Source organism: Zea mays, chromosome 8 (genome assembly GCF_902167145.1).
Source record: "Zea mays cultivar B73 chromosome 8, Zm-B73-REFERENCE-NAM-5.0, whole genome shotgun sequence".
NCBI lineage: Eukaryota > Viridiplantae > Streptophyta > Magnoliopsida > Poales > Poaceae > Zea > Zea mays.
In genome coordinates this window covers 9,011,171-9,038,634 of record NC_050103.1, presented here as the reverse complement: position 1 = coordinate 9,038,634, position 27,464 = coordinate 9,011,171, and the positions used below count along the sequence as shown (strand labels likewise).

General features: G+C 48.9%; 1 protein-coding gene across 1 annotated transcript; it reads right to left on the bottom strand.

Moving 5' to 3' along the window:
* Window positions 1–24,982: 24,982 nt before the first annotated feature.
* LOC109941993 (proline-rich transmembrane protein 1) lies at window positions 24,983–25,680 on the bottom strand. Its single transcript, NM_001364485.1, has one exon. It carries the CDS (start codon window positions 25,567–25,569, stop codon window positions 25,201–25,203), a length of 369 nt encoding a protein of 122 aa, NP_001351414.1. The 5' UTR covers window positions 25,570–25,680; the 3' UTR covers window positions 24,983–25,200.
* Window positions 25,681–27,464: the final 1,784 nt, after the last annotated feature.

Genomic DNA, 27,464 nt, shown 5'->3' with positions numbered 1-27,464 from the left:
ATTCTCCAAGTGGATCGAGGTCTGACCCTTGACCAGCATCAGGTCCAAGCAGGCGGTGGCGTTTTTCACCAACATCATCCATCGATTCGGGGTCCCAAACTCAATCATCACCGACAATGGCACGCAGTTCACCGGAAAAAAGTTCCTGGACTTCTGCGACGGCCACCACATCTGTGTGGACTGGGTCGTCGTAGCTCATCCCATGACGAATGGGCAGGTGGAGCGTGCCAACGGTATGATTTTGCAGGGGCTCAAACCAAGGATTTACAACGACCTCAACAAGTTCGGCAAGCTGTGGATGAAAGAGCTACCCTCGGTAGTCTAGAGTCTGAGGACGACGCCGAGCCGCGCCACAGGTTTTACGCCATTCTTTCTAGTCTATGGGGCCGAGGCCGTCCTCCCCACGGACTTAGAATACGGGTCCCTGAGGACCAAGGCGTACGACGACCGAAGCAACCAGACCAGCCGAGAAGACTTGCTGGACCAACTCGAGGAGGCTCGGGACGTTGCCTTACTACATTCGGCACGGTACCAGCAGTCGCTGCGGCGCTACCACGCCCGAAGCGTTCGGTCCCGAGGCTTCCAAGTGGGAGACTTGGTGCTTCGCCTGCGATAGGACGCCCGAGGGTGCCACAAGCTCACTCCTCCCTAGGAAGGGCCCTTCATCATTGCCAAGATCTTGAAGCCCGGAACATACAAGCTGGCCAACGACCAAGGCGAGGTCTACAGCAACGCTTGGAACATCCAACAGCTACGTCGCTTCTACCCTTAAGATGTTTTAAGTCGTTCATGTACCTCGTTTACATACACAAAGTCTAACCGTCAAGGAAGGGTCGGCCTTGCCTCAGCAAAGCCCAACCCTCCCTCGGGGGCTAGAAGGGGGGAACCCCCTCTGCGTCAAAATTTTCCTCGGAAAAATTTTCTACCAAAACAACCTTTGTGCTTTCGACTACCGTATCGATAGCGGGATCCTGAGAACGACGAGAGTACACGTAAGCGGCAAGACCGACCGAGCCAAGGAACTCCTACGCCTCTGGGATACGGATACCTCACTCATCACCTTCCGCGAGAAGTAACTCACGCTCGGATAAGCGATCCTGGTACCGAACAAGTCCTAACACTCGGGTAGAAAACGACTTTCGTGCCTTCTCGACTGTACCAATAATGGAATCCTTCGACCAAATGAGAGTGCACGTAAGCGGCAAGGCCGACCGAGCCGAGGGACTCCTACGCCTCCGGGATACGGATACCTCACTCATCACATTCCGCGAAAAGTAACTCTCGCTCGGATAAACGATTCTGCTATTGACAGACAAGTCATGATGCTCGAAACAAGAGAGAAGACGCAGCTTTTTAAACACGACGATAAAGTGTTTAGGCCTCGACGACCACGAAAAAGCATGCGCATGCTACAGACAAACTATTCCTACAGGTTCGGGCATCAGCAGGGGGAGCAGTAGCACCCTCGGCGTTGTTTCCACCCTCGGCGGAACCTGGCTCGGCCTCGGACGGTGACCCGGGCAAAAGGACCTCCACCTAAAGGAGGACGCCAGCACCCCGCCAGCAGATGTCTTGGCCAAGCTCCAGCGGCTGCTACCACATCTTCCTCGGCCTGGGAAGCCGCCATCTCCCGGGCCGACGAAGTCTCTTTTCGAGCCGACTCCGCTTCTGTCCGCTCTAACACCGCTGCCTCTGGCTCCGGCTCATCGCAGAGCAGCCGAGGGTTCCAAAAACTGAGCAAGAGAAGCCTAGAGCGGCAAGGCCGATAGAGCTGAGGGACTCCTACGCCTCCAGGATATGGACACCTCACTCGTCACCTTTCGCGAAAGGCAACTGATGCTCGGTTAAGTGGTTCGGCTAGCCAACAGACAAGTCCCAACGCTCGGAATGAGGAAGACACACAGCTTCATTCTCGAATACCCAAATGTTCAGGCCTCGACAACCACAAAGAACAAACACATATACTTGGGGTAACTATGCTACATAGACTTAGACGTCGGTAGAACCCTTGGCGGTTCTCCCGACCTACGACAAATGTCTAAGTACTTGAAGCGGTTACATTTTGCTCCGGCAAAAACCCGGTATGTCTCCTTACAAACAGGACTCTGGTTCCATTCCCACGGATACGAACAACCTCCTCACTTGCACCCCTTAGCGTCACGGGCGAAATCTCCACTGACATACTCCAGGGTTCTCCCCCTACGACACGGGGGCTGGGACCCACATGTCATACGAGCTGATCCGAAGCACGAAGAAGGCGAACCGCCGCACGCGAGGCATGTAACCGTCCCGCGGTTACAAGCGCTCTCCCATCTTCGCAGAAACCGGTGGTCGAAAGGGTGGACTGCCACGCGACAGGCATCCAACTGCACCGCAACAGTGCGCCCCTTCGGCTTCGACCACACCCGGCAGACCAGTGGAAAGGAAGCGGGCCCACATGTCATGTAACCGGCGCGCCGGTTACGACGTGCGAGAAGTTACACCGCCACTCGCGCTAATGCTGCGCCCCCTCGACTGCGGAACCAGTACCGCGACTCGAGGTAGCCCTGCGCATGACCCAACAGTGCCAGTTAAAGGTGACGGCCACGGTTCAGTCAGCCGCGGGGTAGGCTCGACGGTTGGCATGGTCAAAAGCGGGCCGGCAGTAACTGCAGCAGTAGATGAGCGAAGGCAGCGGTCAAGTCGCCTGCAGGCTCGCGTCCCCTCCAGAAGCAACGGGAGAGCCCTCTCCCACGGCGTGAAGACGACGCGCCCGTGCCCCGTTCCTCGAACGGCTCGCGTGCGCAGCGGGCGCCACGCGAATCGCTCGTCTCGTCGCATTAACTCCTCGACGAAGCAGGCGACACCTCTGGCAGGCGAGGCGGGCGTCGCTTCGCCTTCGCCATAATGACCGCGTCAAAAAAGGTGCGCCACCTTATTTAAATTCATATCCTTCCCCTCCTCCTCTCTCTCTCTTGCTACAGGGACCGGGAAAGGGGATGTTGTGGAAAGGATCCTTCTCGACGAAGGAAGCAGGCCCCAAGCCCTCCTACTGATCAGGGGTTCGAAGGCTGGCCCCTCGGAAGGGTTTCGACAGCCGCCCCAGAGCACACGGACTTCAAGCCCATTACTGATTAGGGGTTCGAAGGCTGGCCCCTCGGAAGGGTTCGACAGCCGCCCCAGAGCGCTCGGGCTCCGTGCCCACTACTGATCAGGGGTTCGTAGGCTGGCCCCTCAGAAGGGTTCGACAGTCGCCCCAGAGCACGCAGAGTGAGGGATGACTCTGGGTACGTTCGATACATAGCCGAGGTTCGGGCTACGCTCCCGAGGTAACCTAGGACATTTCCGAGACCGGCGGGAACGATTTGTAACGGAATTCCACCGGAGGGAGGCATCGAGCCCTCGGACCCTATCGAAGGGGTCTGGGTCCGGCAAATCACCCGCAGGTACTTTTGGAGCGCGCCTCTAGGCCACCAGCCGACCCCTAACGAACGGGGCACGTGCATCCACTCGGATCACCCGTTAGCAGCTCACTGGAAACACCATGTTCGGCGCCCTCCGAGGGCAACATGGCGCTTTCCCCCCTCCTCCTTGCGGAAAGGCGACGTAGGGGCGTATAATAAAAGTCAGGAAAGTCCTTGATCGTCCTCTCGCTCCGTGCAGAGGCTCGGGGCTGCTCTCGCACCCGGCTACGGCCAAAACTGTTGATAGCGTCAACAAACCAGCTTGATAACTTGGAACCCGACCACGCACCGGGCCGCATGAGGGAACGATTAGACCGGATGAAGCACCACGAAAAGCATTCGGACCTCAGAGGAGTCAAACCACTCCTTCGAGGCCTCGAGGGCTACACCCGGCGGGTGCGCTCGCGCGCACCTATCAGAACAAGGCAAAAACCGAGAAAGGCCGGTCCCCTCAACGAAAACACGTCAAAAGCCTCCAAGCGAGTACCAACACTCCCTTCGAGGCTCGGGGCTACTGTCGGGTACCATAATTAGGGGTACCCCCAACGCTCCTAATCATGGCTGGTAAACACCCTGAGACCAACTCACGGGTGCGGTTCAAGTCAAGACTTCGTCTACCCGAGGGACGCGATCTCACCCGAGCTCAGCCTCGGGTGGAAACAGTAGTCCCAGACGAGTTCACGCCTCGCCTGAGGGCCTCCTCAGGCAGCGGGCGCCCCCTCGGCTCTCCTGAGGCCCGGCTCAGGCAGGCTCCGTTGTGAAGCAACCTTGGCCAGACCGCCTCACCAACCGACCGCTTCACAGGCGCATTAAATACAGGGGATGCCTGACGCCGTATCCTGACACACACGCCTCAGTCGGGCAAGCCGAAGTGACCACAATCACTTCGCCCCTCTTCTTTACTGTCCGATATGACAGGAAAACAGTGCCGCTCGCTCCGCTCCGACTGCCGTGTCAGCCACCCCGGCGATGACTGACAACAAGTCACGATCAACCACCGAGTTTAGCCTCGGGCGCAACAGGAAGCTCCGCCTCGCCCGACCTCAGGCTCCGGCCTCGAGAGGAGGTCTCCGCCTCGCCCGACCCCCGGTCTCGGGAGGAATCGCGTCCTCGCCCGACCCCGGCCTTGGCCTCAAGAGAAGTCTCCGCCTCGATCGACCCTGCGCTCGGACTGACCGAGCTAATAGGGGATACATCATTTCCCTATTCCTAGCCTGCTCAAGCTACAAGGAACAAGACCGGCGTCCCATCTGGCTTACCCCGGCGACGGGTAATGATGGTGCCCCGCGTGCACCATGACGCCGGTGGCTCTCAGCCCCTTACGACAGCAAGGAGACGTCAGCAGGATCCTTGTCGCGCTGCCAGCTGTGCTCCTACAGGACTCAGGCGCTCCTCCGACGGCCACGCCATCACATGTACAGGGCCCAAGCTCTCCCCCAACGGCCACGTTGGCATGTACACAGGGCTTAGGCACTCCACTGCCGGACACATTAGCGCATAGCTACGCCCCCTGTTGTACGTCTGGACCCTCTCCTTGCCTCTATAAAAGGGAGGTCCAGGGCCACCCTGAGGGGGGTTCGCGCGGGGGAAGCGGCGGACAAACTCTGTGTCTCTCTCTCCCCCACGCGACGTGCTTGTAACCCCTACTATGAGCGGCACCCCTGGTGCAGGATAATACAAGGCTTGTCCCACCTCTTGTGTTCCATCCCGCGCCAACCCATCTAGGCAGGGGCACGCAGCGATTTCACTGGTCGGTCCAAGGGACCCCCCGGGTCCGAAACGCCGACAGTTAGAATATGCAGTTAATAGGATTCTGAAGATCCGTCATGAGATCTTAAGAGGACTCATATCTTTGAATTATAAATATGCAACATATAAATCTCGTACCGAATAATACACTCCTGACGAATGAGCACTCTCCTATGTAGAGACAATATCTCCTAGATGAGATTATAGTTCCTTGATGGAACCTTTCCAGAAGAAATAAATTCTGTGTTAAATACCAAAGTTTGATAATCCCTGTAAAGGGATAAAGACCCATACAGACCCAAAAAGGAATAAGATGAGGTACCAAAGGACTTGAAGTTCACCAAATAAGCACATATGCATTCCATGAGTTTTACTCATGGTAATTTCCACTAGATGTGGAATTACGGTATCCTCTAAAGCCCTGATGGCAGAAACCTATAAGGTTTAGGTGTTACTGGCAAAATATCCCCATTGTGCCAGAATGACAGACTATAACGATGTATCCGATCGATGAAAAATCCCTGATGAATTACGATCTTTGATGGACTTTTGTTACACCATCATAGATGTGCAATGGATGAATGCCTGGAGCGATGTGTCGTATTTAGAATATGTACTATTGCAACTATATTATCCCCTAAGTTCTATTGAAGGACATGTTATTTGCTCTGCACAACTATGTATAAATTGTGGTATAAGATAGAAAATGATATCACCCCAACCTCATCCATTCTCGTTATTCCAGATGAACAATGAGACATATATCTTGAAGAATATGCTTGAGTTATGAGGGATAACGACTTTGACAGATGTCATCATCAGGGGGAGCGAATGCTTATATTGATCACAATCGTGAGACAATAAATGTCAAATTCTATGCCCTGAAGGCGTGAGCTTGATGATCAATATGTGAACCTTTATGGAACTTTCTATCAAATATATAGATCCAGTCTATCGAACACCATCAGTCAAAGTGGCTTATTTGTATTGATACATGCACTTACCTCGTATATCCTAGAAGTGAGTAGAGGTAAAGTTCCTGAAATAGTCCTTGCAAGGATATGCAATCCGTTTGCTAAATCTTTATGTGCATATACTTTCAGAAGAAGATGTTTTGCCTTATTGATACGGTTTTGCAAGGATCAGTGGGAGCACATTTCTAAAGTTAGTGATGTCCATTTTGGATTTTCACCTTATTAAAAAAAAGGAGCCAGCTGGGTGGGCCGCTTCAAGGCCCGGTGGCCGAGCAGCCCACCACGATGGCACGTTTTCTAGGACAGCAGCAGCCGTTCTCGGAAGGAAAAAATTAGCGAGAGGAGAAAGCAAGGGTTGGGCAGCTGGCGGCGGCGTGCTGCTCTTGCCGATCTCTATGGCCTCTCTAGCGCAACCGCTGCTTACTCGGCGCTTGAAATATGGAGGCTTGCTCCCTGCTCTTGAGATCGCCGAAAAATCCCATCTCTCTGTTCCTATTCCTCCTCTCGATTCCAGTCATGGTTTGGATCGATTCCTTCGATTCTTGGTGTTCTGGTGTTAATCCTGCTGGTGGAGGAAGCACTTCTTGTGTGCAGTGAGGTTCTCCTGCGCTCCGTTGTTCTACCAGTGCACCTGTGTGGTGCGTTGTCTGTTCTGATCTCTGTCCGCCGTGGCCTGGTGCCCGAGCTCTCTGCTGCGCGGTGTTCCTCTTCTCGGGCTGGTGTCGTGGACGTCTCCTTCGGCTCCGGCAGCGGCTCTAGTATCTCCGTCAACCTCCCGCCGTGCAGGCCCGGACGTGGGCGGCGGAATTGGTTTTCTGGGACAGAACCTTGTGTTCGCTGAGCTGGTCTTCCCATGTAGATTTTCTACGTGCTGTGAGTTACCCATTACCTCCCTTTATTTACTGTTTAATTTTTGTGCAATCTGCTAGTATTAAATACTTGGGTGTGAGTGCACTATTGTGGGCGGATTTGATTGCTCAATGATAATAGCGGTGTAGTGAGACAACGTGACAGTCTGGGTTTTAGTGTGTTGTTAATTTCAGCATCAAGTACTTATTTGTGCCTAATTATATCTATATTTGTTAAGGCTGTTTACCTGTGTTAAATTCTGTTATATTATTTAGTTCACAGCTCCTTACTATTAGTATTTATACTTGATTATTAGGCTTATTACATCTGATCTAAAACCCTGATTTGGTAAGATTAGACTGTCACGTTAGTCGATGATCTCTGATCACCATTTAGCGTTGTAGGGCTGTTTATTGTAGCAACCCGCTATTTTGAGAGCAATATAAAAAGATAAACAATTGTGTTTATGTGTTTAATCTGCCTTCTTTATCTATAAGCCATGTTTAATTTTGAAATGGACCTCGGCAGCTATTTTACATGTTTACATGTCCTAGAATTGCTACTGTTCATTGCTGCTATAATTACATATGGCATTTATCTGAGTTATATGCTTGCTTTATTCGGAATAAGAATATTTAATCTATTTAAATATGTAGAAAGTATGTCACTTATTTCTCTAATTTTACAACAGTTAGCCCTTGTAGAAGATTCGACAGAATCTAGATCCAGAGGATCGAAATCTGTCACGATGACAGCTGTTGTACTCTTTTTCCCTTGGTGAGTTTTCTTGAAGTTTCTCACATGAGGTTTTTAACGAGGCAATAAAGTGCAAATGCAATTTGTATCACCATGCACTCTTTCTCCATATTTTTCCCACTGGGTTTTTCAGAGTTTTAACGAGGCATGTGTTGGTCGCGGTATTCGCCCAAGGGGGAGTGTTAAATAACCCTAGTTAGGGTTATATGGGCAAATACCTACTTTGTCTAGAGATGGCAACGGGTACAAACCCGCCGGGTTTTGCCATCTCAAACCCGTACCCATGAAAAATATCTATACCCATTAAAAAACCCATGCCCATGACGGGTTTGAAATTTTGTCCAAACCCGTACCCATCGGGTTAGCGGGTATCCACGGGTTACCCACGGGTTTTATCTCCAATATGCTTGTTCTTCTCATAAACAATAAGTATCGTAATGATTAATGAGATCATGGTCCAAAATTTATGTGATGAACAACAAGTTCATAATTTGGTATAAAAATTATTAGTAGAGAGAATGAAATACAAATAATAAATTGTATAATCAAGTGACCTTGCACTAAGTCGTCCATCCACCACATATATAACGCTAGTAAAAACTATAATAGCAAGCAAGCAACACTCTCACCAACTACTTATACATTCACCATCTGCTAAAAATTAGGAAGTAAATAGGGATATAACAAGTTTGTTGTTCGTTTATAAAATAAAATGACAATATGCACTAGGTTTGGTCGGGTTTAAAAAACCCACGGGTCATGGGTTTGGGTACTGTAGGAACAAACCCGTACCCATGTGAAAGGATCACGATGCCCAAGAGGGGGGTGAATTGGGCTTTTCTAAAAATCAACACTAATTAAAACCTAAGCAAGAGCTAAACAAGAGCCCAACTTCACCCCAACAACTAGCACTAAGAAAATAATACTAGAAATGTAACAAGGCTAAAACAATGCTTCAAATACTTGCTAAACAAATACACAAAGTAAATAGCTTGAATTAAGTGCGGAATGTAAAGCAAAGTTTAGAAGACTCCTCCAATTTTTTTCCCGAGGTATCGAAGAGTCGGCACTCTCCACTAGTCCTCGTTGGAGCACCCGCGCAAGGGTATCGCTCCCCCTTGGTCCTCGCAAGAACCAAGTGCTCACTACGAGATGATCCTTTGCCACTCCGGCGCGGTGGATCCCTCGAGACCGCTTACAAACTTGAGTCGGGTCACCAACAAGATCTTCACGGTGATCACCGAGCTCCCAACGCCACCAAGCCGTTTAGGTGATGCCGATCACCAAGAGTAACAAGCCATAGACTTTCGCTTGACCAAGAGAAGCCTAATGCAAGTGGTGTGTGCTCTAGGTGGCTCTCACTAGCGCTAATGAGGAACAAGCGCGGATTATGATTCTCTAATCTCCTCACTAGGCTTTTGGTGCTTGCAATACTCTACCAAGGTGCTGGAATAAATGTGGAGTGCAAGACCTTGAATATGGTGGGTGGGAGGGGTATAAATAGCCCTCACCCACCAACTAGCCGTTACAGGAAACTTGCTGCGCGATGGCGCACCGGACAGTCCGGTGCGCCACCGGTGCGCCAACGGTCACTTCCAACGGCTAGTTCTGACACAGAGCCGTTGGACTCATGGCGCACCGGACAGTGAACAGTCCACTGTCCGGTGCACACCGGACAGTCCGGTGCGATGTCCGGTGTGCCACTAAAATTCATCTCCGAAGGCAGCGCTCTCGGGTTTCTGCGACTGGGAAGGCTCTGCTGTGAACCAGCCTGGTCCCACCTGGCAGAGGGTGCACCGGACAGTCCGGTGCACACCGGACAGTCCGGTGCCCCAAAGCCAGAAACCCTAAGTCTTGTTTTTCAGCTGATTTTCAAATCGGTTTTCGCTCTAACTTGTGTGTGAGTTCTAGAGTGACACCTAGCACTGTGTATGAGTGTGATTGTGCACCAACACTACACTAGAACTCTCTTGGTCAAACTACTCATCGACAACCCCTCTTTATAGTACGGCTAAAAGAGAATAAAAAGCCTAATTAAAATGCGAGTGTCCACATCTCCTTGACACTCGGACTCCGTAGACCTTCACCTTTTGTTTCGTCGTTTTAGCCGTCGCTTCGAGTTCTTATCTCCGGGATTGTTTTCTCCGTTGTAGTACTTCTACCTGTCATGTGACCTAACTTACCATTTGTCTCTGCAAAACACACGTTAGTCACATATAATAATACGTTGTCATTAATCACTAAAACCAACCAGGGGCCTAGATGCTTTCAATCTCCCCCTTTTTGGTGATTGATGACAACCCTACAAGTTTTGTGAGAGTAGTTTGTTTTGAAGATTCTGTCAATAGAAAGAATGGTTAGTTATACTCAGTAATTTTTGACAGAAGAAATGTGTACCATAATAATAAGAGTGAGCGCATACACATCATAAGATTCTTGTTCATAAAAAAAAGAAAGTAAATTAATGAAACAAGAGCTAGAAGACTGGTGATTTGAAATAAGGTGAAAACGTAATACACACAGTCAACCAAAAGCAACGAGAGTATATGACGAGTTTGTGAGCCAAAAACATAAAGCTAGTACAGAGAGTAGCAGGCACAAATATTACATCAAAAGAACACTGACTCTCTCTCTAACTCCCCCTAGCTCTCACAACTCATATCTCTCCCCCTTTGGCGTCAAACACCAAAAGGGACCTGAACCTAAACACCTGACGCAGAAGGAGGCGGCGGGGGCGCATCCGGTCGAGGTCGAGGTAGCAGAGCAAACGCCGACGGAGGGTCAGAGTCAGTCTCGGATCCAGGATCTGCGGTAGAAGCTGGAGCTGGTACTGACTCGGACGCAGGCAGCGCTGCAGGAGCTACCGGAGCAGAAGCAGTCACAGATACTGCCACAGCAGTAGTGGTAACAGCAGATGCTGGTGGCACTGGCGGCTGCGGGCAGACAGAGCTGAGAACTGGTGAAGTGAACGCCAAGGTGACCGGCCGGAGCGGAGAGGTAACAGCAGGGGGTGCAGACAAGATCGAAGGCACTACTGGAGCGTGAAGCGAAGAAGGCGGAGCAGACTGAACTGGAGACGCTGAGATACCAGAGTGCTGAAGCATGAGGGCCATGAATGCCCTATTCTCTGCCCTATCCTGAATAAGCTGCTGCTGAAGAGCATCCTGCCTGTCCTGCATGCTCTGAAACATCGAGAGCATACGGTCAGATAAACGGGCCTGCTCGGCTGCCAGGAGAGCCTGCTGCTGGGTGAGAGTCTGCTGCTGCTGGGTGAGAGTCTGCTGCTGCTGGGTGAGAGTCTGAAGAATCGAAGCAAGAGCAGGGTCCAAAGCTGGAGGAGCAGGGGCAGCACGGGAACTCCCAGCCTCATGATCATGTGAGCGTGGAGGCATAGGAGGCGGAGGCGGAAGAGGAACCCCAAAATCATCATCATCATCATCATCATCAGCTGCTGCACCCTGGGAGTCAAACTGTCGAAGTGCAGCATCCTCGGCCTGAGTGTCAAACACAGGAGCATAAGCTGGCACTGGAATCTCTGGAGCAGGACGGTAAGATCCAAACACAAGGCGAGAGGCCTCAAGGGTGCTCTGAAAACGAGGTGGCTGGATCAGCTGCGCAAATATGTGGCATAAGTAGTGAGCATAGGGTAGCTGTCGTCGAGCACGAATCCCATCCAGAACAGTGTCCTCAATCTCACAGATCAGAAAGTCCACAACATCAAACTCAGAGTGGGATACCAGGGCACCAAGGAGCCAAAGCTGAATATGAGTGGTAGCCTCCCTGTATCCCATCCTAGGCAGGAGTGTCCGTCTGACGAGCTCATATAAGTACTTCGCTGTAGTAGTGAAATCGGCGGGAGAACGTCGCGACCCATCTGTGAAAGGCGGGCGGAACAGAGCTGCGACGTGAGCTGTCCCTGGAGCCACACCGCCGTGAGGGCGACGTGGAGGATCTGAAGTGCCATAGCAGAGACTGTGCAGGCGAGTCGTCGACACAGGGAAGCCAAATAGCTGTCGGATCTGATCGGCAGTGATTGTGACATCCTCGCGCTCAAAGCGGAACCTCATCCAATGATGATCCGGGTCAATCCAAACAGAGGCATAGAAGACGCGGACCCACTCCTCAACATATCTGCCGCTGATAGTCAGAAAGGATAGAAGGCCTGGCAAATATGTGAGATGCGCCTCAGACTCAGCACCGGCTGCTAGCAAGAAGGCTGGAAGATCTAAGAGGCGGTGAACACGTAGCGCAATCTGAGCTGACATCTGTGCCCTGAAGAAAGACTCCTGAATCCGAGTGCTGAAAAGAACTCCTGCTGCTGGGTCTCTCTGAGCTGGCAGCCAAGACTCCACGGGTACGTACCTGAACCGACGTACCCGGGCTGCAGTGGCACGCTGAAGATCAAATAGACGAGGATCCGAACCCAGTGGACGGACCTCAGTCTCATCGCGCTCCCGGAAGCGAGGTGGAGGGACAGGTGGAGCTGAAGCGGGAGCGGGGGCAGGGGAAGCAGTGGAAGCTGGCGTGGTGCTGGTAGTGGGTATGGCGGTGGAGGTGGATGGAGCAATAGGAGTGACTGGAGCAGGCAGAGTGGGTGGCGGAGTGGAAGCGGAGGTGTGAGTGGAGGAGCGAGACCGGGAGGCGAGACGACGAGCACGGAAAGCAATCTGATCTGATGGAACATCCGGCTGATCTCCAAGTGCTGCCTGTGCAGCGGCTGCTGCAACTGCTGCTGCTGCACGAGCCTCTCTGTCTGAACGCCGCTTCTTGCGGCCTTCCTGCTGCTCCAGATACACAGTCTTGCCCTTCACCTGCCTGAAGGGGCGACGAGGGTCCTCATCGTCGCCACCCCCTGATGCCGACGCATTCTTCGTGCGCGGCATCCTGAACTAAAGTCTGCAAACGAGATAGAGAGACTAAGCACAGAGCAAAAGTGACCGATATATTTAGCAAAGAGTGAATGTCTACCTGGAAAGGTCACACGAGAGGTGACGATCCAGGCAGGACGAGAGACGGCACACGGTCACACAAGGTCACTGAAATGACAGAAGAGGTGAGCACGTATTAGTCACATAGTCATAAGCATATGAAATGTGAATAAATACATACACAAAGAGATATGGCACGAGATGGGACGATCGATAAGTCAAAAGCCGTGAAAACGACGTTTGACGGACAAATAGAGACATAGAATGATTGGAATTCAAATTGAGGCACAAAACGATATGGGATTGAGCCGATACTTCACGAATAGGTTTATATAGGTCAATATGAGTGAAGTGTGTGCTTGGTTTGAATTTAGGCGAAGAAATAGGGTTTTGGGCACTCGGCTCGGAAACGATCGTGCAAAACGAGAATTTTGGTTAAATTTAAGCCTGGGATCTCGGATTGGCGTGAAATTTGGCAAGTAGGTTACTGGAAGTGTGGTGAAGGTGCCTGAAAAATTTGGGTTCAATTGGAGCAAGTTTGGCTGGTTTGGGCATTTCACCGAGCACTTGGTGTGCGGGGATCTAGGGTTTTAGGAATATGGCCATTTGAGGTGGGAATGCCCTCCCGAAGGAGCTAAGAGTTTGCAGGGATACACAACAGAGACATTAGAGCACAAACCACCAATTGGATTCACAGGATTTCACAGAAATTGGAAGGATTGGCAAAAGGGTGGAGTTACTGCCTAAACAACAGAGAAACGAGAGAGAGAGAGGGAGGACAGTAGGTTGCTCACCGAGGGGGAGCAGAGGGAGTGCGCAGGTCCACCGGAGTACGGCCGCAGAGGATGGCCGGCGGAGGAGATCGCCAGCGAGGAGAAGGTTGCCAGCAGTCGCCAAACGCAGAGAGCTAGGCGGCAGGGAGAAGAACTAACGTCTCTGGCTCGGCTCGGTCGGGCTGGGGGCGGTTTTTTTTAAAACGCGATATGGGCACACCGGACAGTCTACAGTGGCTGTCCGGTGCACACCGGACAGCGCACAGTAGATGTCCGGTGAACCACCGGACAGCGCACAGGAAAAGATGAACTTCGCGCGCGGCTGCCGGTGCACCGGACATTGCACAGTGCAGTGTCCGGTGCACACCGGACTGTCCGGTGAGCCCAGACAGAGGAGAGTTTGGAAAATTTTGAATTTTTCTATCTAACTCCTAACCAAACCAAATCCCAACTTATAATCACACAAAAGAACACTTGTTGGGACAGGTATTGGCACCCTCATATACTTTTCAAAATATTTTGCCATAGGCTAGATAATTTTTAGAGAAAATAGGCAAATGGTGAAATTTGCATTTGGGCTTGCGCTAGGGGTTTTCAAGAGTGATTTGAGTTTTGAATACTCCCCCTAAGTGCAGTACCTCATGCATATTTCAAGAACCAATAATTGCATGAAAGTAAGAATTTAAGTGCCAAAAGCTTAAAACTAAGACTTGTCAAGTTTGACCCGAGTTAAGCTTTTTCACTCGCTTTATTGGCGGTTATCTCAACTAGGTTAGACAAGCCCTAGATGCAATACAAGAAATTTAAATATGCAATGCAAGTGACAACACCATTTGACATTTCACATAAAATTTCTGAGATCAAGGATATTTAGTTCATTCCTCAACATGCAAAAGCGGGTCTTATCAAGTGGCTTAGTGAAAATATCCGCTAATTGATCTTCCGACCTCACTCCTTCTAAAATAATATCTCCTTTAGCAACATGATCTCTAAGGAAGTGATGACGGATATCAATGTGCTTGGTGCGAGAGTGTTGTACAGGATTATTGGCAATTTTAACAGCACTCTCATTATCACACAACAAAGGTACTTTTTCTAGAACTACACCATAGTCTAGAAGAGTTTGTTTCATATATAAAATCTGTGTGCAACAAGCACCTGCGGCAATGTATTCCGCTTCGGCAGTTGACAAGGCAACACTATTTTGCTTTTTGGATGTCCATGAAACTAGTGATCTACCAAGCAAATGGCATCCCCCAGAAGTACTTTTCCTATCAATTTTGCAACCGGCATAATCCGAATCGGAATAGCCAATTAAATCAAAAGTAGCTCCTTTGGGATACCACAGACCAACGCTTGTGGTGTGCTTGAGATACCTAAGAATTCTCTTAACAGCGCGAAGATGAGCTTTCTTAGGATTAGATTGAAATCTAGCACACATGCAGACACTAAACATGATATCGGGCCTAGATGCGGTAAGGTATAATAAACTACCAATCATAGAACGGAAGAGAGTTTGATTAACCGGGTTACCTCCCTCATCTAAGTCGAGATGTCCATTTGTAGGCATGGGGGTCTTGATTGGTTTGCACTTCTCCATGTTGAATCTTTTCAACAAGTCTTTGGTATACTTCTCTTGAGAGAGAAAGTTACCATCTTTCATTTGCTTGACTTGAAAGCCGAGGAAGTATGTTAGCTCACCAATCATTGACATCTCGAACTCCTTCGACATCAACTCACCAAATTCCTTGCAATGACAGTCATTTGTCGAGCCAAAGATTATATCATCAACATATACTTGACAAATGAAAATATCACCGTTATGTTTCTTGGTGAAGAGAGTTGTGTCGACGGTCCCGATTTTGAAGCCCTTTTCGATGAGGAAGTCGCGAAGACGCTCATACCAAGCCCTTGGAGCTTGCTTTAGTCCATATAGCGCCTTGGACAACCTGTAAGCATGGTTAGGATATCTAGGGTCTTCAAATCCAGGCGGTTGCTCAACATATACAAGTTCATTTATGAAGCCATTTAAAAATGCACTTTTTACATCCATTTGATAAAGTTTTATATCATAACATGATGCATATGCAAGTAGGATACGGATGGCTTCCAGTCGAGCAACCGGTGCAAAGGTCTCTCCAAAATCTAAGCCTTCAACTTGAGAGAATCCTTTTGCAACAAGTCTTGCCTTGTTTCTTACAATCACACCTTGATCATCCTGTTTGTTTCTGAACACCCACTTTGTTCCAATGATTCTTGCATCTTGTGGGGGCTTCTCTAGGGTCCAAACTTCGTTACGGGTGAAGTTGTTAAGTTCTTCATGCATGGCATTCACCCAGTCCGGATCCTGTAGCGCCTCATCTATACAAGTAGGCTCAACACAAGAAACAAAGGAGTGATGTTCAATAAAATTAGCATGTTTATGTGATCGAGTAATAACCCCTTGTGAAGGACTCCCGATGATTTGGTTTTGAGGATGAGCTTGAAGTAGTGATGAGTTTCTCCTGTCAACCACTTGGGAAGAAGATCCTGGAGCATCAACATCTTCGGCTTGTACCCTTGCTTGTTCATGAGAGACAAATGTATCTTCATTTGCATGCCTCTCATCTTTTTCATCATCTTGTGGTACATTTGATGAAGAAGGCCTGTCAATGATTTGCACCTCTTCTTCATCTTCTTTTGGTTTGATAGCTCCAATAGGCATGTTCTTCATTGCTTCCCTAAGTGGCTCATCACCTACATCATCAAGATTTTCAAGTGCTCCTTGGGAGCCATTAGTCTCATCAAATTCCACATCATATGTTTCTTCTACCACGCCAGTGGCATGGTTGAATACTCGATATGCTTTGGACTTTAATGAATAACCCAAAAGAAAACCAATATCACAACGTCTTTGAAACTTCCCTAGATGATGGCGTTTTTTGTAGATGTAGCATTTGCACCCAAACACCCGGAAGAAAGAGACGTCTGGCTTTTTCCCATTTAGCAGTTCATAAGGAGTCTTCGCAAGTAGCCGGTGAGGAAATAGCCTGTTTGATGCATAGCAAGCAGTGTTGACAGCTTCGGCCCAAAACCTCTCCGGTGTGTTATACTCATCAATCATTGTTCTTGCAAGAGTGATCAAGGTCCTATTTTTCCTTTCAACAACTCCATTTTGTTGAGGTGTATATGTGGCAGATACTTCATGCTTGATCCCAATTTCATCACAGTACTCATGAATGTTGGTGTTGTCAAATTCTTTGCCATTGTCACTTCTAATCTTCTTAATCTTGCAATCAAATTCATTTTGAGCTTTCTTGGCAAACTTCTTGAATATAGATGCAACTTCAGATTTGTCATGGAGAAAGAACACCCAAGTGTATCTTGAGAAATCATCAACAATCACTAAACAGTAGAGGTTGCCACCGGCACTGACATAATTTGTAGGTCCAAATAAATCCATATGAAGTAGTTCCAGTGGCCTTGATGTTGACATGAAAGCTTTAGTGGGATGTGTATTAGCAACCTGCTTTCCAGCTTGACATGCACTGCATGGCTTGTCCTTTTCAAATACCACATCCTTTAATCCTCTAACCATATCTTTCTTTAATACCTTCTTGAGTGTGCTCATCCCAACATGTGCAAGCCTCCTATGCCAAAGCCATCCAAGAGAAGCTTTGGTGAAGAGGCAAGTTCTTAAGTCTGCATCTTCTGAAGTGAAATCCACTAAGTAGAGGTTGTTGTATCTAAATCCCTTGAATACCATTGATTCATCATCCATTTTTGTTACAATAACCTCTGATGGAGTGAATAAGCATTGAAGTCCAAGATCACAGAGTTGTCCCACTGATAATAAATTGAAGCTCAAAGGTGCAACTAAGAGAACATTTGATATTGATAAGTCATTTGAGATTGCCACCTTGCCAAGTCCTTGTACTTTTCCTTTTGAGTTGTCTCCAAATGTGATTTTATCTTGACCATCAACATTCTCATCTAATGAGGTGAACATCCGTGGGTTGCCTGTCATATGTTGTGTGCATCCACTGTCAATAACCCAATGGCTCCCACCGGTCTTGTAGTTCACCTACATTCACAGACAATTCAAGCTTGAGTTTTGAGAGCCCTATATTGCATAGGACCAGTGACTCTCTCAATTAAGGACTTTGCCACCCAGATTTGTCTAGGTCTACTCTTATTTGGTGGACCTAGGAATGTAACCTTAATCTTTCCATTTGCAACCTTTCTTAGAACATAGTGAGCATTGAAAGCAAATGGTCTTGAGTGCTTAGGCAAGGGAGTTGGTGGTTTAGCTTTGCAGTTGTGGGCAAAATGACCTTCATTTCCACACTCAAAGCATTTGATAGGCTTGTGAGTCTGCTTTGGCTTGTATTGAGTGATAGATTTCTTTTGCACAAAAGCATTGTATCCAATACCACTCTTGTTATTTTTCATAACAGTGTTCATAAGCAGCTCATTTTGGAGGTATTGACCCTTGTTGAACTTTTGCACACTTGTTGCAAGATGTTCATTTTCACTTTTTAGTTTCTTGACCTCATTCTTAAGCCTTTGATTATCCACTGCCAACTCATTGTTGAAATCATTGTTCTCAATAGCAACTTTTCCTCTAGTAGTTGCATCAGTCAAATAATTCTTCAATTTTTGGTTGTCTAAAGTCAGGACTTCAACTTTTTCAGTCAATTCAGCATGTAGACTAGTTTGCTCTTCTTGAATCAAATCATCACATGAGGTTGCTACATCAAGCTTAACAACAGGGTTAATAGCCTCATGTGTTTTGCAAGATAAAAGTTCATTTTCAACAAGAAGATTGTCATGATCAAATTTAATTTGAGTATAGTCTTCCTTGATCTTAACTAGTCTATTTTGCAACTCCCTATTAGCTTCATTTAATTTGTCATATTTTTCCTTAGCATCTTTTAGGGAGATTGTGAGCTCATTTACAGTTGATGACATAGTTTTATTTTCTTCTTTTATTTCATCACTAGCCTTTATAACTATGTCATACTTGGCATTTAAAGATTCATTTTCATTTTTCAACCTATCACATTTAGCTTTTGACTTTCTAATGATTTGAGTATATTCTTTAAGTAAGTCAGCTAACTCATCATATGAAGGTGAAGCAAATTCTTCATCACTATCACTATCACTATCATCATCAATATCATTTTGTACCTTTCGTTCACCCTTAGCCATAAGGCACAGGTGAGAAGTGGATGATGGCGATGGTGGTGGTGAAGAGAAGTCCCCGGCGATGGCCGCAACTTTTTCATCATCCTCTTCTTCACTTGAAGAAGATCCACTTGATGATTCGACGTCGGTGAGCCAGTCACCAACAATATAGGCCTTTCCATTCTTCTTCTTGTGGAACCTCTTTTGCTTCCCATCCTTCCTCTTGAAGAATTTCTTTTCCTTCTTTTCATCATCACTGTCATCTTCTTTCTTGCCCTTGAACTTGTTCTTCTTGGGCTTGTTGCATTGATGAGCAAGATGACCAAGCTCACCACAGTTGTAGCAGTCCATCTCAGAGATGGGCTTTCTTCTGTTGGAAAAGAACTTCTTCTTCCTTGAATCAAATTTGATGCCTTCTCTATTTAGCTTCTTCAACATCTTAGTGGTCTTCCTTACCATCAAGGCAATGTTTGCATCAAGGTCATCATCACTTGAGGATTCTTCCTCAACTTGTATTTTTGCTTTTCCTTTTCTTTCATGATTTGCTTTGAGGGCCAAATCCTTTCTTTTGGAAGATGATTCTTCTTTGTCGTTGATGTGCATATACATTTCATGGGCATTGATCTTTCCCAAAATTTGTGTAGGTGTGGTAACCGAAAGATCCATTTGATGTAGCACAGTGACAATGTGTCCATATTTGTCTATTGGGAGGACACTGAGAATCTTCCTCACAACATCCGGTTGTGAGATTTGAGTAAGCCCCAATCCATTGACTTCCTCTACAAGAATATTAAGTCGTGAGTACATAGCGTTTGCATTTTCATTAGCAAGCATTTCAAAAGAATTTAACTTTCGCATAGCTATGTGATATCTTTCCTCACGTTCACTTCTAGTTCCTTCGTGTAGAGCACAAATGTCCATCCACAAATCATGAGCATTTTTATGATTCCGAACTCTATTGAACACATCTTTGCAAAGGCCTCTAAAAAGGGTGTTTTTGGCCTTAGCATTCCATTTCTCATAATTGAACTCATCACCTACAAGATTTGTGGGATCTCTAGGTTGGGGAAACCCTTGTGTGGCGGCTTTATAGACACCAATGTCTATAGCCTCTAAGTATGCTTCCATACGAATTTTCCAATAAGGAAAATCGTCACCATCAAAAACGGGAGGAGGTCCATCCCCACCGGACATCGTAACTCTAGCGGTTAAGCTAATCTATGAGCAACAAGGCTCTGATACCAATTGAAAGGATCACGATGCCCAAGAGGGGGGGTGAATTGGGCTTTTCTAAAAATCAACACTAATTAAAACCTAAGCAAGAGCTAAACAAGAGCCCAACTTCACCCCAACAACTAGCACTAAGAAAATAATACTAGAAATGTAACAAGGCTAAAACAATGCTTCAAATACTTGCTAAACAAATACACAAAGTAAATAGCTTGAATTAAGTGCGGAATGTAAAGCAAAGTTTAGAAGACTCCTCCAATTTTTTTCCCGAGGTATCGAAGAGTCGGCACTCTCCACTAGTCCTCGTTGGAGCACCCGCGCAAGGGTATCGCTCCCCCTTGGTCCTCGCAAGAACCAAGTGCTCACTACGAGATGATCCTTTGCCACTCCGGCGCGGTGGATCCCTCGAGACCGCTTACAAACTTGAGTCGGGTCACCAACAAGATCTTCACGGTGATCACCGAGCTCCCAACGCCACCAAGCCGTTTAGGTGATGCCGATCACCAAGAGTAACAAGCCATAGACTTTCGCTTGACCAAGAGAAGCCTAATGCAAGTGGTGTGTGCTCTAGGTGGCTCTCACTAGCGCTAATGAGGAACAAGCGCGGATTATGATTCTCTAATCTCCTCACTAGGCTTTTGGTGCTTGCAATACTCTACCAAGGTGCTGGAATAAATGTGGAGTGCAAGACCTTGAATATGGTGGGTGGGAGGGGTATAAATAGCCCTCACCCACCAACTAGCCGTTACAGGAAACTTGCTGCGCGATGGCGCACCGGACAGTCCGGTGCGCCACCGGTGCGCCAACGGTCACTTCCAACGGCTAGTTCTGACACAGAGCCGTTGGACTCATGGCGCACCGGACAGTGAACAGTCCACTGTCCGGTGCACACCGGACAGTCCGGTGCGATGTCCGGTGTGCCACTAAAATTCATCTCCGAAGGCAGCGCTCTCGGGTTTCTGCGACTGGGAAGGCTCTGCTGTGAACCAGCCTGGTCCCACCTGGCAGAGGGTGCACCGGACAGTCCGGTGCACACCGGACAGTCCGGTGCCCCAAAGCCAGAAACCCTAAGTCTTGTTTTTCAGCTGATTTTCAAATCGGTTTTCGCTCTAACTTGTGTGTGAGTTCTAGAGTGACACCTAGCACTGTGTATGAGTGTGATTGTGCACCAACACTACACTAGAACTCTCTTGGTCAAACTACTCATCGACAACCCCTCTTTATAGTACGGCTAAAAGAGAATAAAAAGCCTAATTAAAATGCGAGTGTCCACATCTCCTTGACACTCGGACTCCGTAGACCTTCACCTTTTGTTTCGTCGTTTTAGCCGTCGCTTCGAGTTCTTATCTCCGGGATTGTTTTCTCCGTTGTAGTACTTCTACCTGTCATGTGACCTAACTTACCATTTGTCTCTGCAAAACACACGTTAGTCACATATAATAATACGTTGTCATTAATCACTAAAACCAACCAGGGGCCTAGATGCTTTCACCATGAACCCATCGGGTATAGATTTATGCCCATTAACAAACCCGTGGGTATGAAAATTGACCCAAACCCGTACCCTAATGGGGTAAAAACCCGTCAGGTTTCGGATTTCGGGTACCCATTGCCATCTCTAACTTTGTCCCTGAGGGGTCTCACATCTCTATATAAAGATCATGTACACTCCCTCATAATACAGAGAAGAGAAAGAGGCCAAAGACCCAACCCTACATCGTGTCTCGTGTGTTTTCTCTGTCGTGCTTTTGGAAAGGGATACGGATCTTCTACAGCTTCTTGCGCATCTACTGCTGACGGGAGGGAAAGGTGCGAATCTGGTGATCCGTGGTAACGTAGTTCTCAACAACCGGTAACATAATGCAAACAGGGGCCGGCCGGGGCTTAGGCGCACGGCGCTGACAGCAGCGTCGCAACCACCACCGATCGAGATGGGTCGTCGTCGTCGGTCGACCGCGACGCCGCCGTCGTCGCACGTGCACGGGGGCCATGTCCGTCTCTGTGCTACGTACATTGATGGACACACGCCACACGCGTCCGTGTAAAACGCAGCGCCCGTTTTCTGAGCATGGGTCAGCTAATTTCGGCCGCCTGAGCATGGGTCAGCTAATTTCGGCCGCCTGATCGGCGCGCGCCGGACACTCTACATAGACACGCATGCACTGTCACTTGGATATCTTTTCTAGCTACGTAAAAAAAAACAATAAGTTTTTGCTGACCATAACATAAGACTGTCTCCCACGACTAACCCTGCTACTCTTACTCTTATCCATAGTTTAACTAAAATACTGTTTTTACACTATATACTGTACTGTTCCTAGAATTAATAGAGTTTTATCTCTTCTTGAAGTACCAGTTATCCTATCTGAGTTTTTTTTTGGGCCTGTTTATCCTCGTAATAGCTAACCTTTCCAGCCTTTTGTTGCCAAAGTTTCTTCATAGGACGGAAGAGTGCAAAGGTTAAAGAAAAAGGTTGCTTTGTAGTTCTATTGTTGACAAAAAAAAAGTCTGCTGAAAGTACCTGCAATCCAGTGGCTGGAGAAGCCTTAATAGCATCTATAGAGGGTGAATATTTCACGATTTAACAGTTGTTATGTTTTTAGTGTTACACAGTGAAACGCCTGTGTGGTGAAGTTAATAAGGTGAACACGGTTATTACTTTCTAATTCAGGGGGAAAAAATTTGAACACGGTTAACTCAGATTATGTTCTGGGGCCTCGGGGGCATAAGACATGCATACATGTTATTTGAGTTTGAATGTTTGATCCCACCTGAAACAGATGGATGAACGTCGTGTGTTCCTTTGACGATGAAAAAAAAAACAGATGGAGCAACGAACATGTATAGTAACAATTAACAAGTACATCACAAGAACGATGAATTTATACTAAACAAAAAAAAAAGAACGACACGACGAAGTGAGTGGAAGAAGAAGAAAAAAATCTTACCGAAACCCAACTTAAATCCTTCCTCTAATCTTATTATTAACACCAACACGGAGCGCGCGGAACTAAACCCAGCATGCAGTCTGCGGTCGACTTGACGACGACCACCACGACGGGCGCAGGTCGTCGGTACCGTACCGTACCGTACGTGCGCGATTCGCGGCCTCCGATCCGTCCGGTCGGTCGGTCACAACAAGCCGAAGCAGGCGCAGGCCACCGCCGCGGCGAGGGAGAAGAGGGTCGCGGCGCGCCGCGGCGCGGCGTTGGGCCGGAACCCGGGGTCCTGCGGGTACAGCGTCCCTGCGGACGGCGGCGTGTAGGGCGGCGCGTACCAGCCGGACCCGGAGGGCGTGGGGTTGTAGCCGGGCGTGTAGGGCGTCGACGGCGTGTACCCGGGCGACGGCTCGTAGCCGCCGCCGCCGCCCAAAGGGGGCGGCGGGCAGTAGGGCGTGGTCGGGGTCGGGGTCGTCGGCGGGTAGTACTCCGGCGTCGGCGGCGGCGGCGGGGGCGAGTACACGGGCGGCGGCGGCGGGCTGGCGTACACGCACGGCTCGCCGCAGGGGTTCCCGCACGGGTTGCTGCACTTCTCGTCGTCGTCGGCTCTCACGACCGCGGCGGCGACGACGAGCAGGAGCAGGAGGAGCGTGGGCACCAGGTTCGGCATGGGCTGCGGCCGCCGCGCCATGGTGCTCGGTGATCAGATTCCTCCTAGCCGGTGTAGTAGGAGGAGGAGGAGCTGGACAAACTTTTTGCTGGAGCTCCTTCCCCCTCTGCGCGCGCTGCAGCCTGCAGGGTAGGGTAGGGGTTGGTCTGTTTCGAGTGGGTGGATGGATGCGTATATGCTGCTGCGTCTCTTCTTGGTGCTCTTCGGCTGGGATGAATGAATGGATGAATATAATTCGGGGCGGTGGTTATAGTGGGCGGTCTCCGCTTTTAGCTTTCGGGGGGCGGGAGGTGGAGGTCGTCCTCGTCCTCGTCCTGCTCCGTGCTCCCTTTTTCTTCTTCCTTCCCTTCCTGTCATCACTCATCAGGCGTTGATGCGTGTGTTTTCTACGCTGTGTGTACTACTGCCAGTCAAGCAGAGCAAGCGTATTTGTTGCCGCTGTGCCTGTGACAGCAACCTGCCGCCTAATCCTAGTAAACTTCATCATCTTCTTCTTTACATAAAGATCCTAATGAACTTGTCCATTGCTGCTGTGCTTGTCCTGTTCTCCCTTCCCACTTCGTGCTGCGTCTCTCTCTCTCTAGTCCGTTTCTGAATGTGATCGGAATATCTCCTCCCGTTCCGGGGTTTGTTTGAATCCACCGTGTTCCGATGGACCCCCACTCCCACACACACACACACACTGCCGATCGCAAGCGGCCGCATTTAGAATCGCTATAGATGCGCTGCTGCCTTCCGTTCCGCGTGTGTAGATTAACGTGTTTGTGTTTGGCACGCAATTGAACCCTCTTCCTTCGGAACGGTGGAGCGAGACTGCTGCCTCTTTGGTTCTTTTGTCCTTTTGGGTTTTTTTTAGAGATGATGATGGTGATGGAATCCGGTGCGCCGTTGCGCTCTGGTACCGATGGGGTCTGGGACCTGATGTCGTCTGATAATTCACACTCCAGTTTAATTAATTCTTGATTGGAGAAGTAAAAAAGAAGAAGAAGAGATGTGTTGCAGTTATAAGCGTCGGACTGTCGGATGGGGGAAGAGAGACTGAGAGACGAACAGACAGTGTCCAACACTGTTTCGTTGTACTGATCGGGGGAGGAGAGAGCCGCTGAGGCTGAGAGACGTACGACATCACACCAGTACCTGTACCACTTCCATTAGACTCGATGGTAGATTGGTACGCATTGTATCGTTCCTCCTGAAACATTTTCAGACAGTTATTATATAGTAATAATAAGAACACTGATTACTCAGTCACGTAGGGCAATAACAATGGTTAGGGCTAGTTTTGGAACTCCAATTCCCTTTTTGGATTGGAGTAGATTGGAGTAGAAATTAGTCCTCAATCCCTTCCAAACCCGAGAGAGAGAATTTGAGTTTCCAAGCCACAAGCGAAGCGAGCGCTCTGAAGCAAAGTTAGTGAAATTTCAGAACCTGTAACGCCAGCGAGATTTGTTTTACTCAAAAGCTGTATCTGCCGAGTCCTGGATTGCATGAATGGAGCCACACGGTTGTACACGAAGATATCCCTTCTCTCGAGAAGAAAGAAACAGACAGACCTATGTGGCTATGCCTTCGAAAAGAAAGAAAGAAAGAAAGGCAAACAAGAAAGAATGCCTCTTTCCTAGCTTCGTTAAAAAAAAAAGAAAAAATAAGTAAATCTTGATCTCCGATCCAACTGAGCGACTACGGACACATCACATCCATCCAGGGGCAGCAACCGCGAGAGTCACTGCGAAAGCGGCAAGAAAGCAGAGAGCACAGCGAGCAGCGGCAGCAGCAGCAGCCACGCCACCGCCGCGCCGCCGACGGGGCACGCCCCCGACGGCAGGAACCCCGGGTCCTGAGGGAACATCGCCACCGACGGCGGCGGCGGCGGCGACGACGACGGCGGCGACCAGGGGAACGGCCCCGACGACACCCCAGGCGGCCGCGCCGGGCAGAACGGGAACGGCGACGCGGGCCCCGGTGGCGGCGGCAAGAATGCCGTGCTGCCGTCGTCGGCCGTGACGCGGGCGGCCGGCCACATCAGCAGCAGCGCCGCCGCCGCCGCCGCCGCGGCCAGCAGGATTATTCGGCGCGGAGCTGCTGGCGGCATCTCCCTTCACTCGTCCAAGCTTTCTTTCGTCGGTGGCGTGGCGATGAGGCTGTACCGTGTCCGTACCGCAGCGTAGCGTGTGGGGTGGGGGTGTGAAGATGACGTGTCCTTAACTCCGGCCGTATCAGTACCAATGGCTCAAATAGCTTGGAGACGCTGTGACTGTGAGCCGACGGGCACTCGACCGTAGCCGTCCCAGGCCACGCTAGGCTCGTTAGTTTGGGAGGCTGCCTGTGATGATGGAACGGAGTGTCGGTGCCGCGCCTCGTTGCAGCGGTACAGTCACCTTCCTGCCGGCGAAAGGGCTGGGGTCCCTGGAGCCTGGACAATGTTAACTGACAGCGACGGCCACGGTTGACGTCCATGGACCTGAGTCCTGATCAGGGTCAGGAATTCACGTTAGCGAGCTGATGCCTATACAGCGGAGAGTAGGAGACAGCCTACCAGATGTCAATTGGACTGTCTTTTAGAGAGTTTAATGTCCTGCAAACAAAAGCAGGTCTCCGTCCTCTCTAATCTCCATTTAATGGACGTACGTACGTACAATACAAAGCTGACGAGTTCACTTCCATGGCAACCCCCTGATCGCTTGAGACCCAAGGGACTGGCAAGTCTTCCATCTTCAATGTCCAACTCCAACAGCTCCGAAGCAGCTGAATCATGCAGAGAAGATACCGGTCGGTGGCACGGCAATTGCGAGTAGATAGAGAGGCTTTTGCGGCTTTTGCTTGACTACTCTACTCATCCGCAGCTCCGGTCGTCTCAAAGTGGAGTCCCCCGTTTTTTTTTCTTTCTTTTCTCCTCCTCTTCTCTAAATTCTAATCATGCATCCATGACACCGAAACAAAGGGTACAGGGGAGAAAGCAGGGCTTGGATGGGGACTCGCCACCAGCAGGCAGCGCCATGCTTGATGGAATGAAATGAATACAAGTGGGCAACACAGCCTCTTGCTCTGTCTGTCTGTTCCACTGGAAAGTAGCAGCAAGCATGTCTGGTGATGCTGCCCTATCCTGCTGCCAATCCAGGATAGACAGGGGCATGTATGTATGATGCGTGGCCGGGCGTCCCTTATCTTTGCACGCGAGCGAGCAGGCGATTTTTTGGGGACTTTTTATTATTTCAATATACAATCAAATGGTTGCACGAACGTGTAACACCCTTGAGATTGCTGCTACGAGGTCCACTTGTATATTCAGCTAAATGAGCCCACTGAGTAGGACAACAATGTATGGAGCATCTGAGGTAAGCTCACCACCTTCCAAGCCATGTCAGGAATAGGAAGCGATTTGCACAGCAGACTAGGGTAACGCACACGCTCAGCCTTTGCTTGTTGACACGTAGAAGATGCAATGCAGTGACATGTATAGTTCTTGATAGTATAATAAGTATCTTTCATATGCGCCCAGTAGAGAATAACTTCTCGACATGCTTGTAAGCAACCAAAACACCCAGAGCGACCACCAATTAGTCTGAAACTCTGCAGATTGGCCTATCCATATAGCATGTTTTATACTGCCCTGACACAGTAAAATGACCATGAGGGGATACAGAGTACGTGCTAAAGAAGTCAGTAGCTGTGGACCACTGGGAATTATGAGCATAACTATTCTGTAATGACTGCATTCAAGTGGTTTGGTGTTGAAAATATGCTCAACATGCAATTATTGAGAACATTAATGAGCCTTTAGGATAAAATCCCATGATCAAGTGTCTATATATATTAAGAGGTTGACGTTCTAGATAGCATCCTTCTTAGCCAGTAGCCACCGTCGCCACCTCTTGTGAGCGTTCAAGACGCCACAATCGTTTCTCTCGACGTGTGCACGGTGCTAGCAAATAGACATTATGTTCACCCTCACATGTGTGGATACTACAGAGATAATATTGTTGTTGC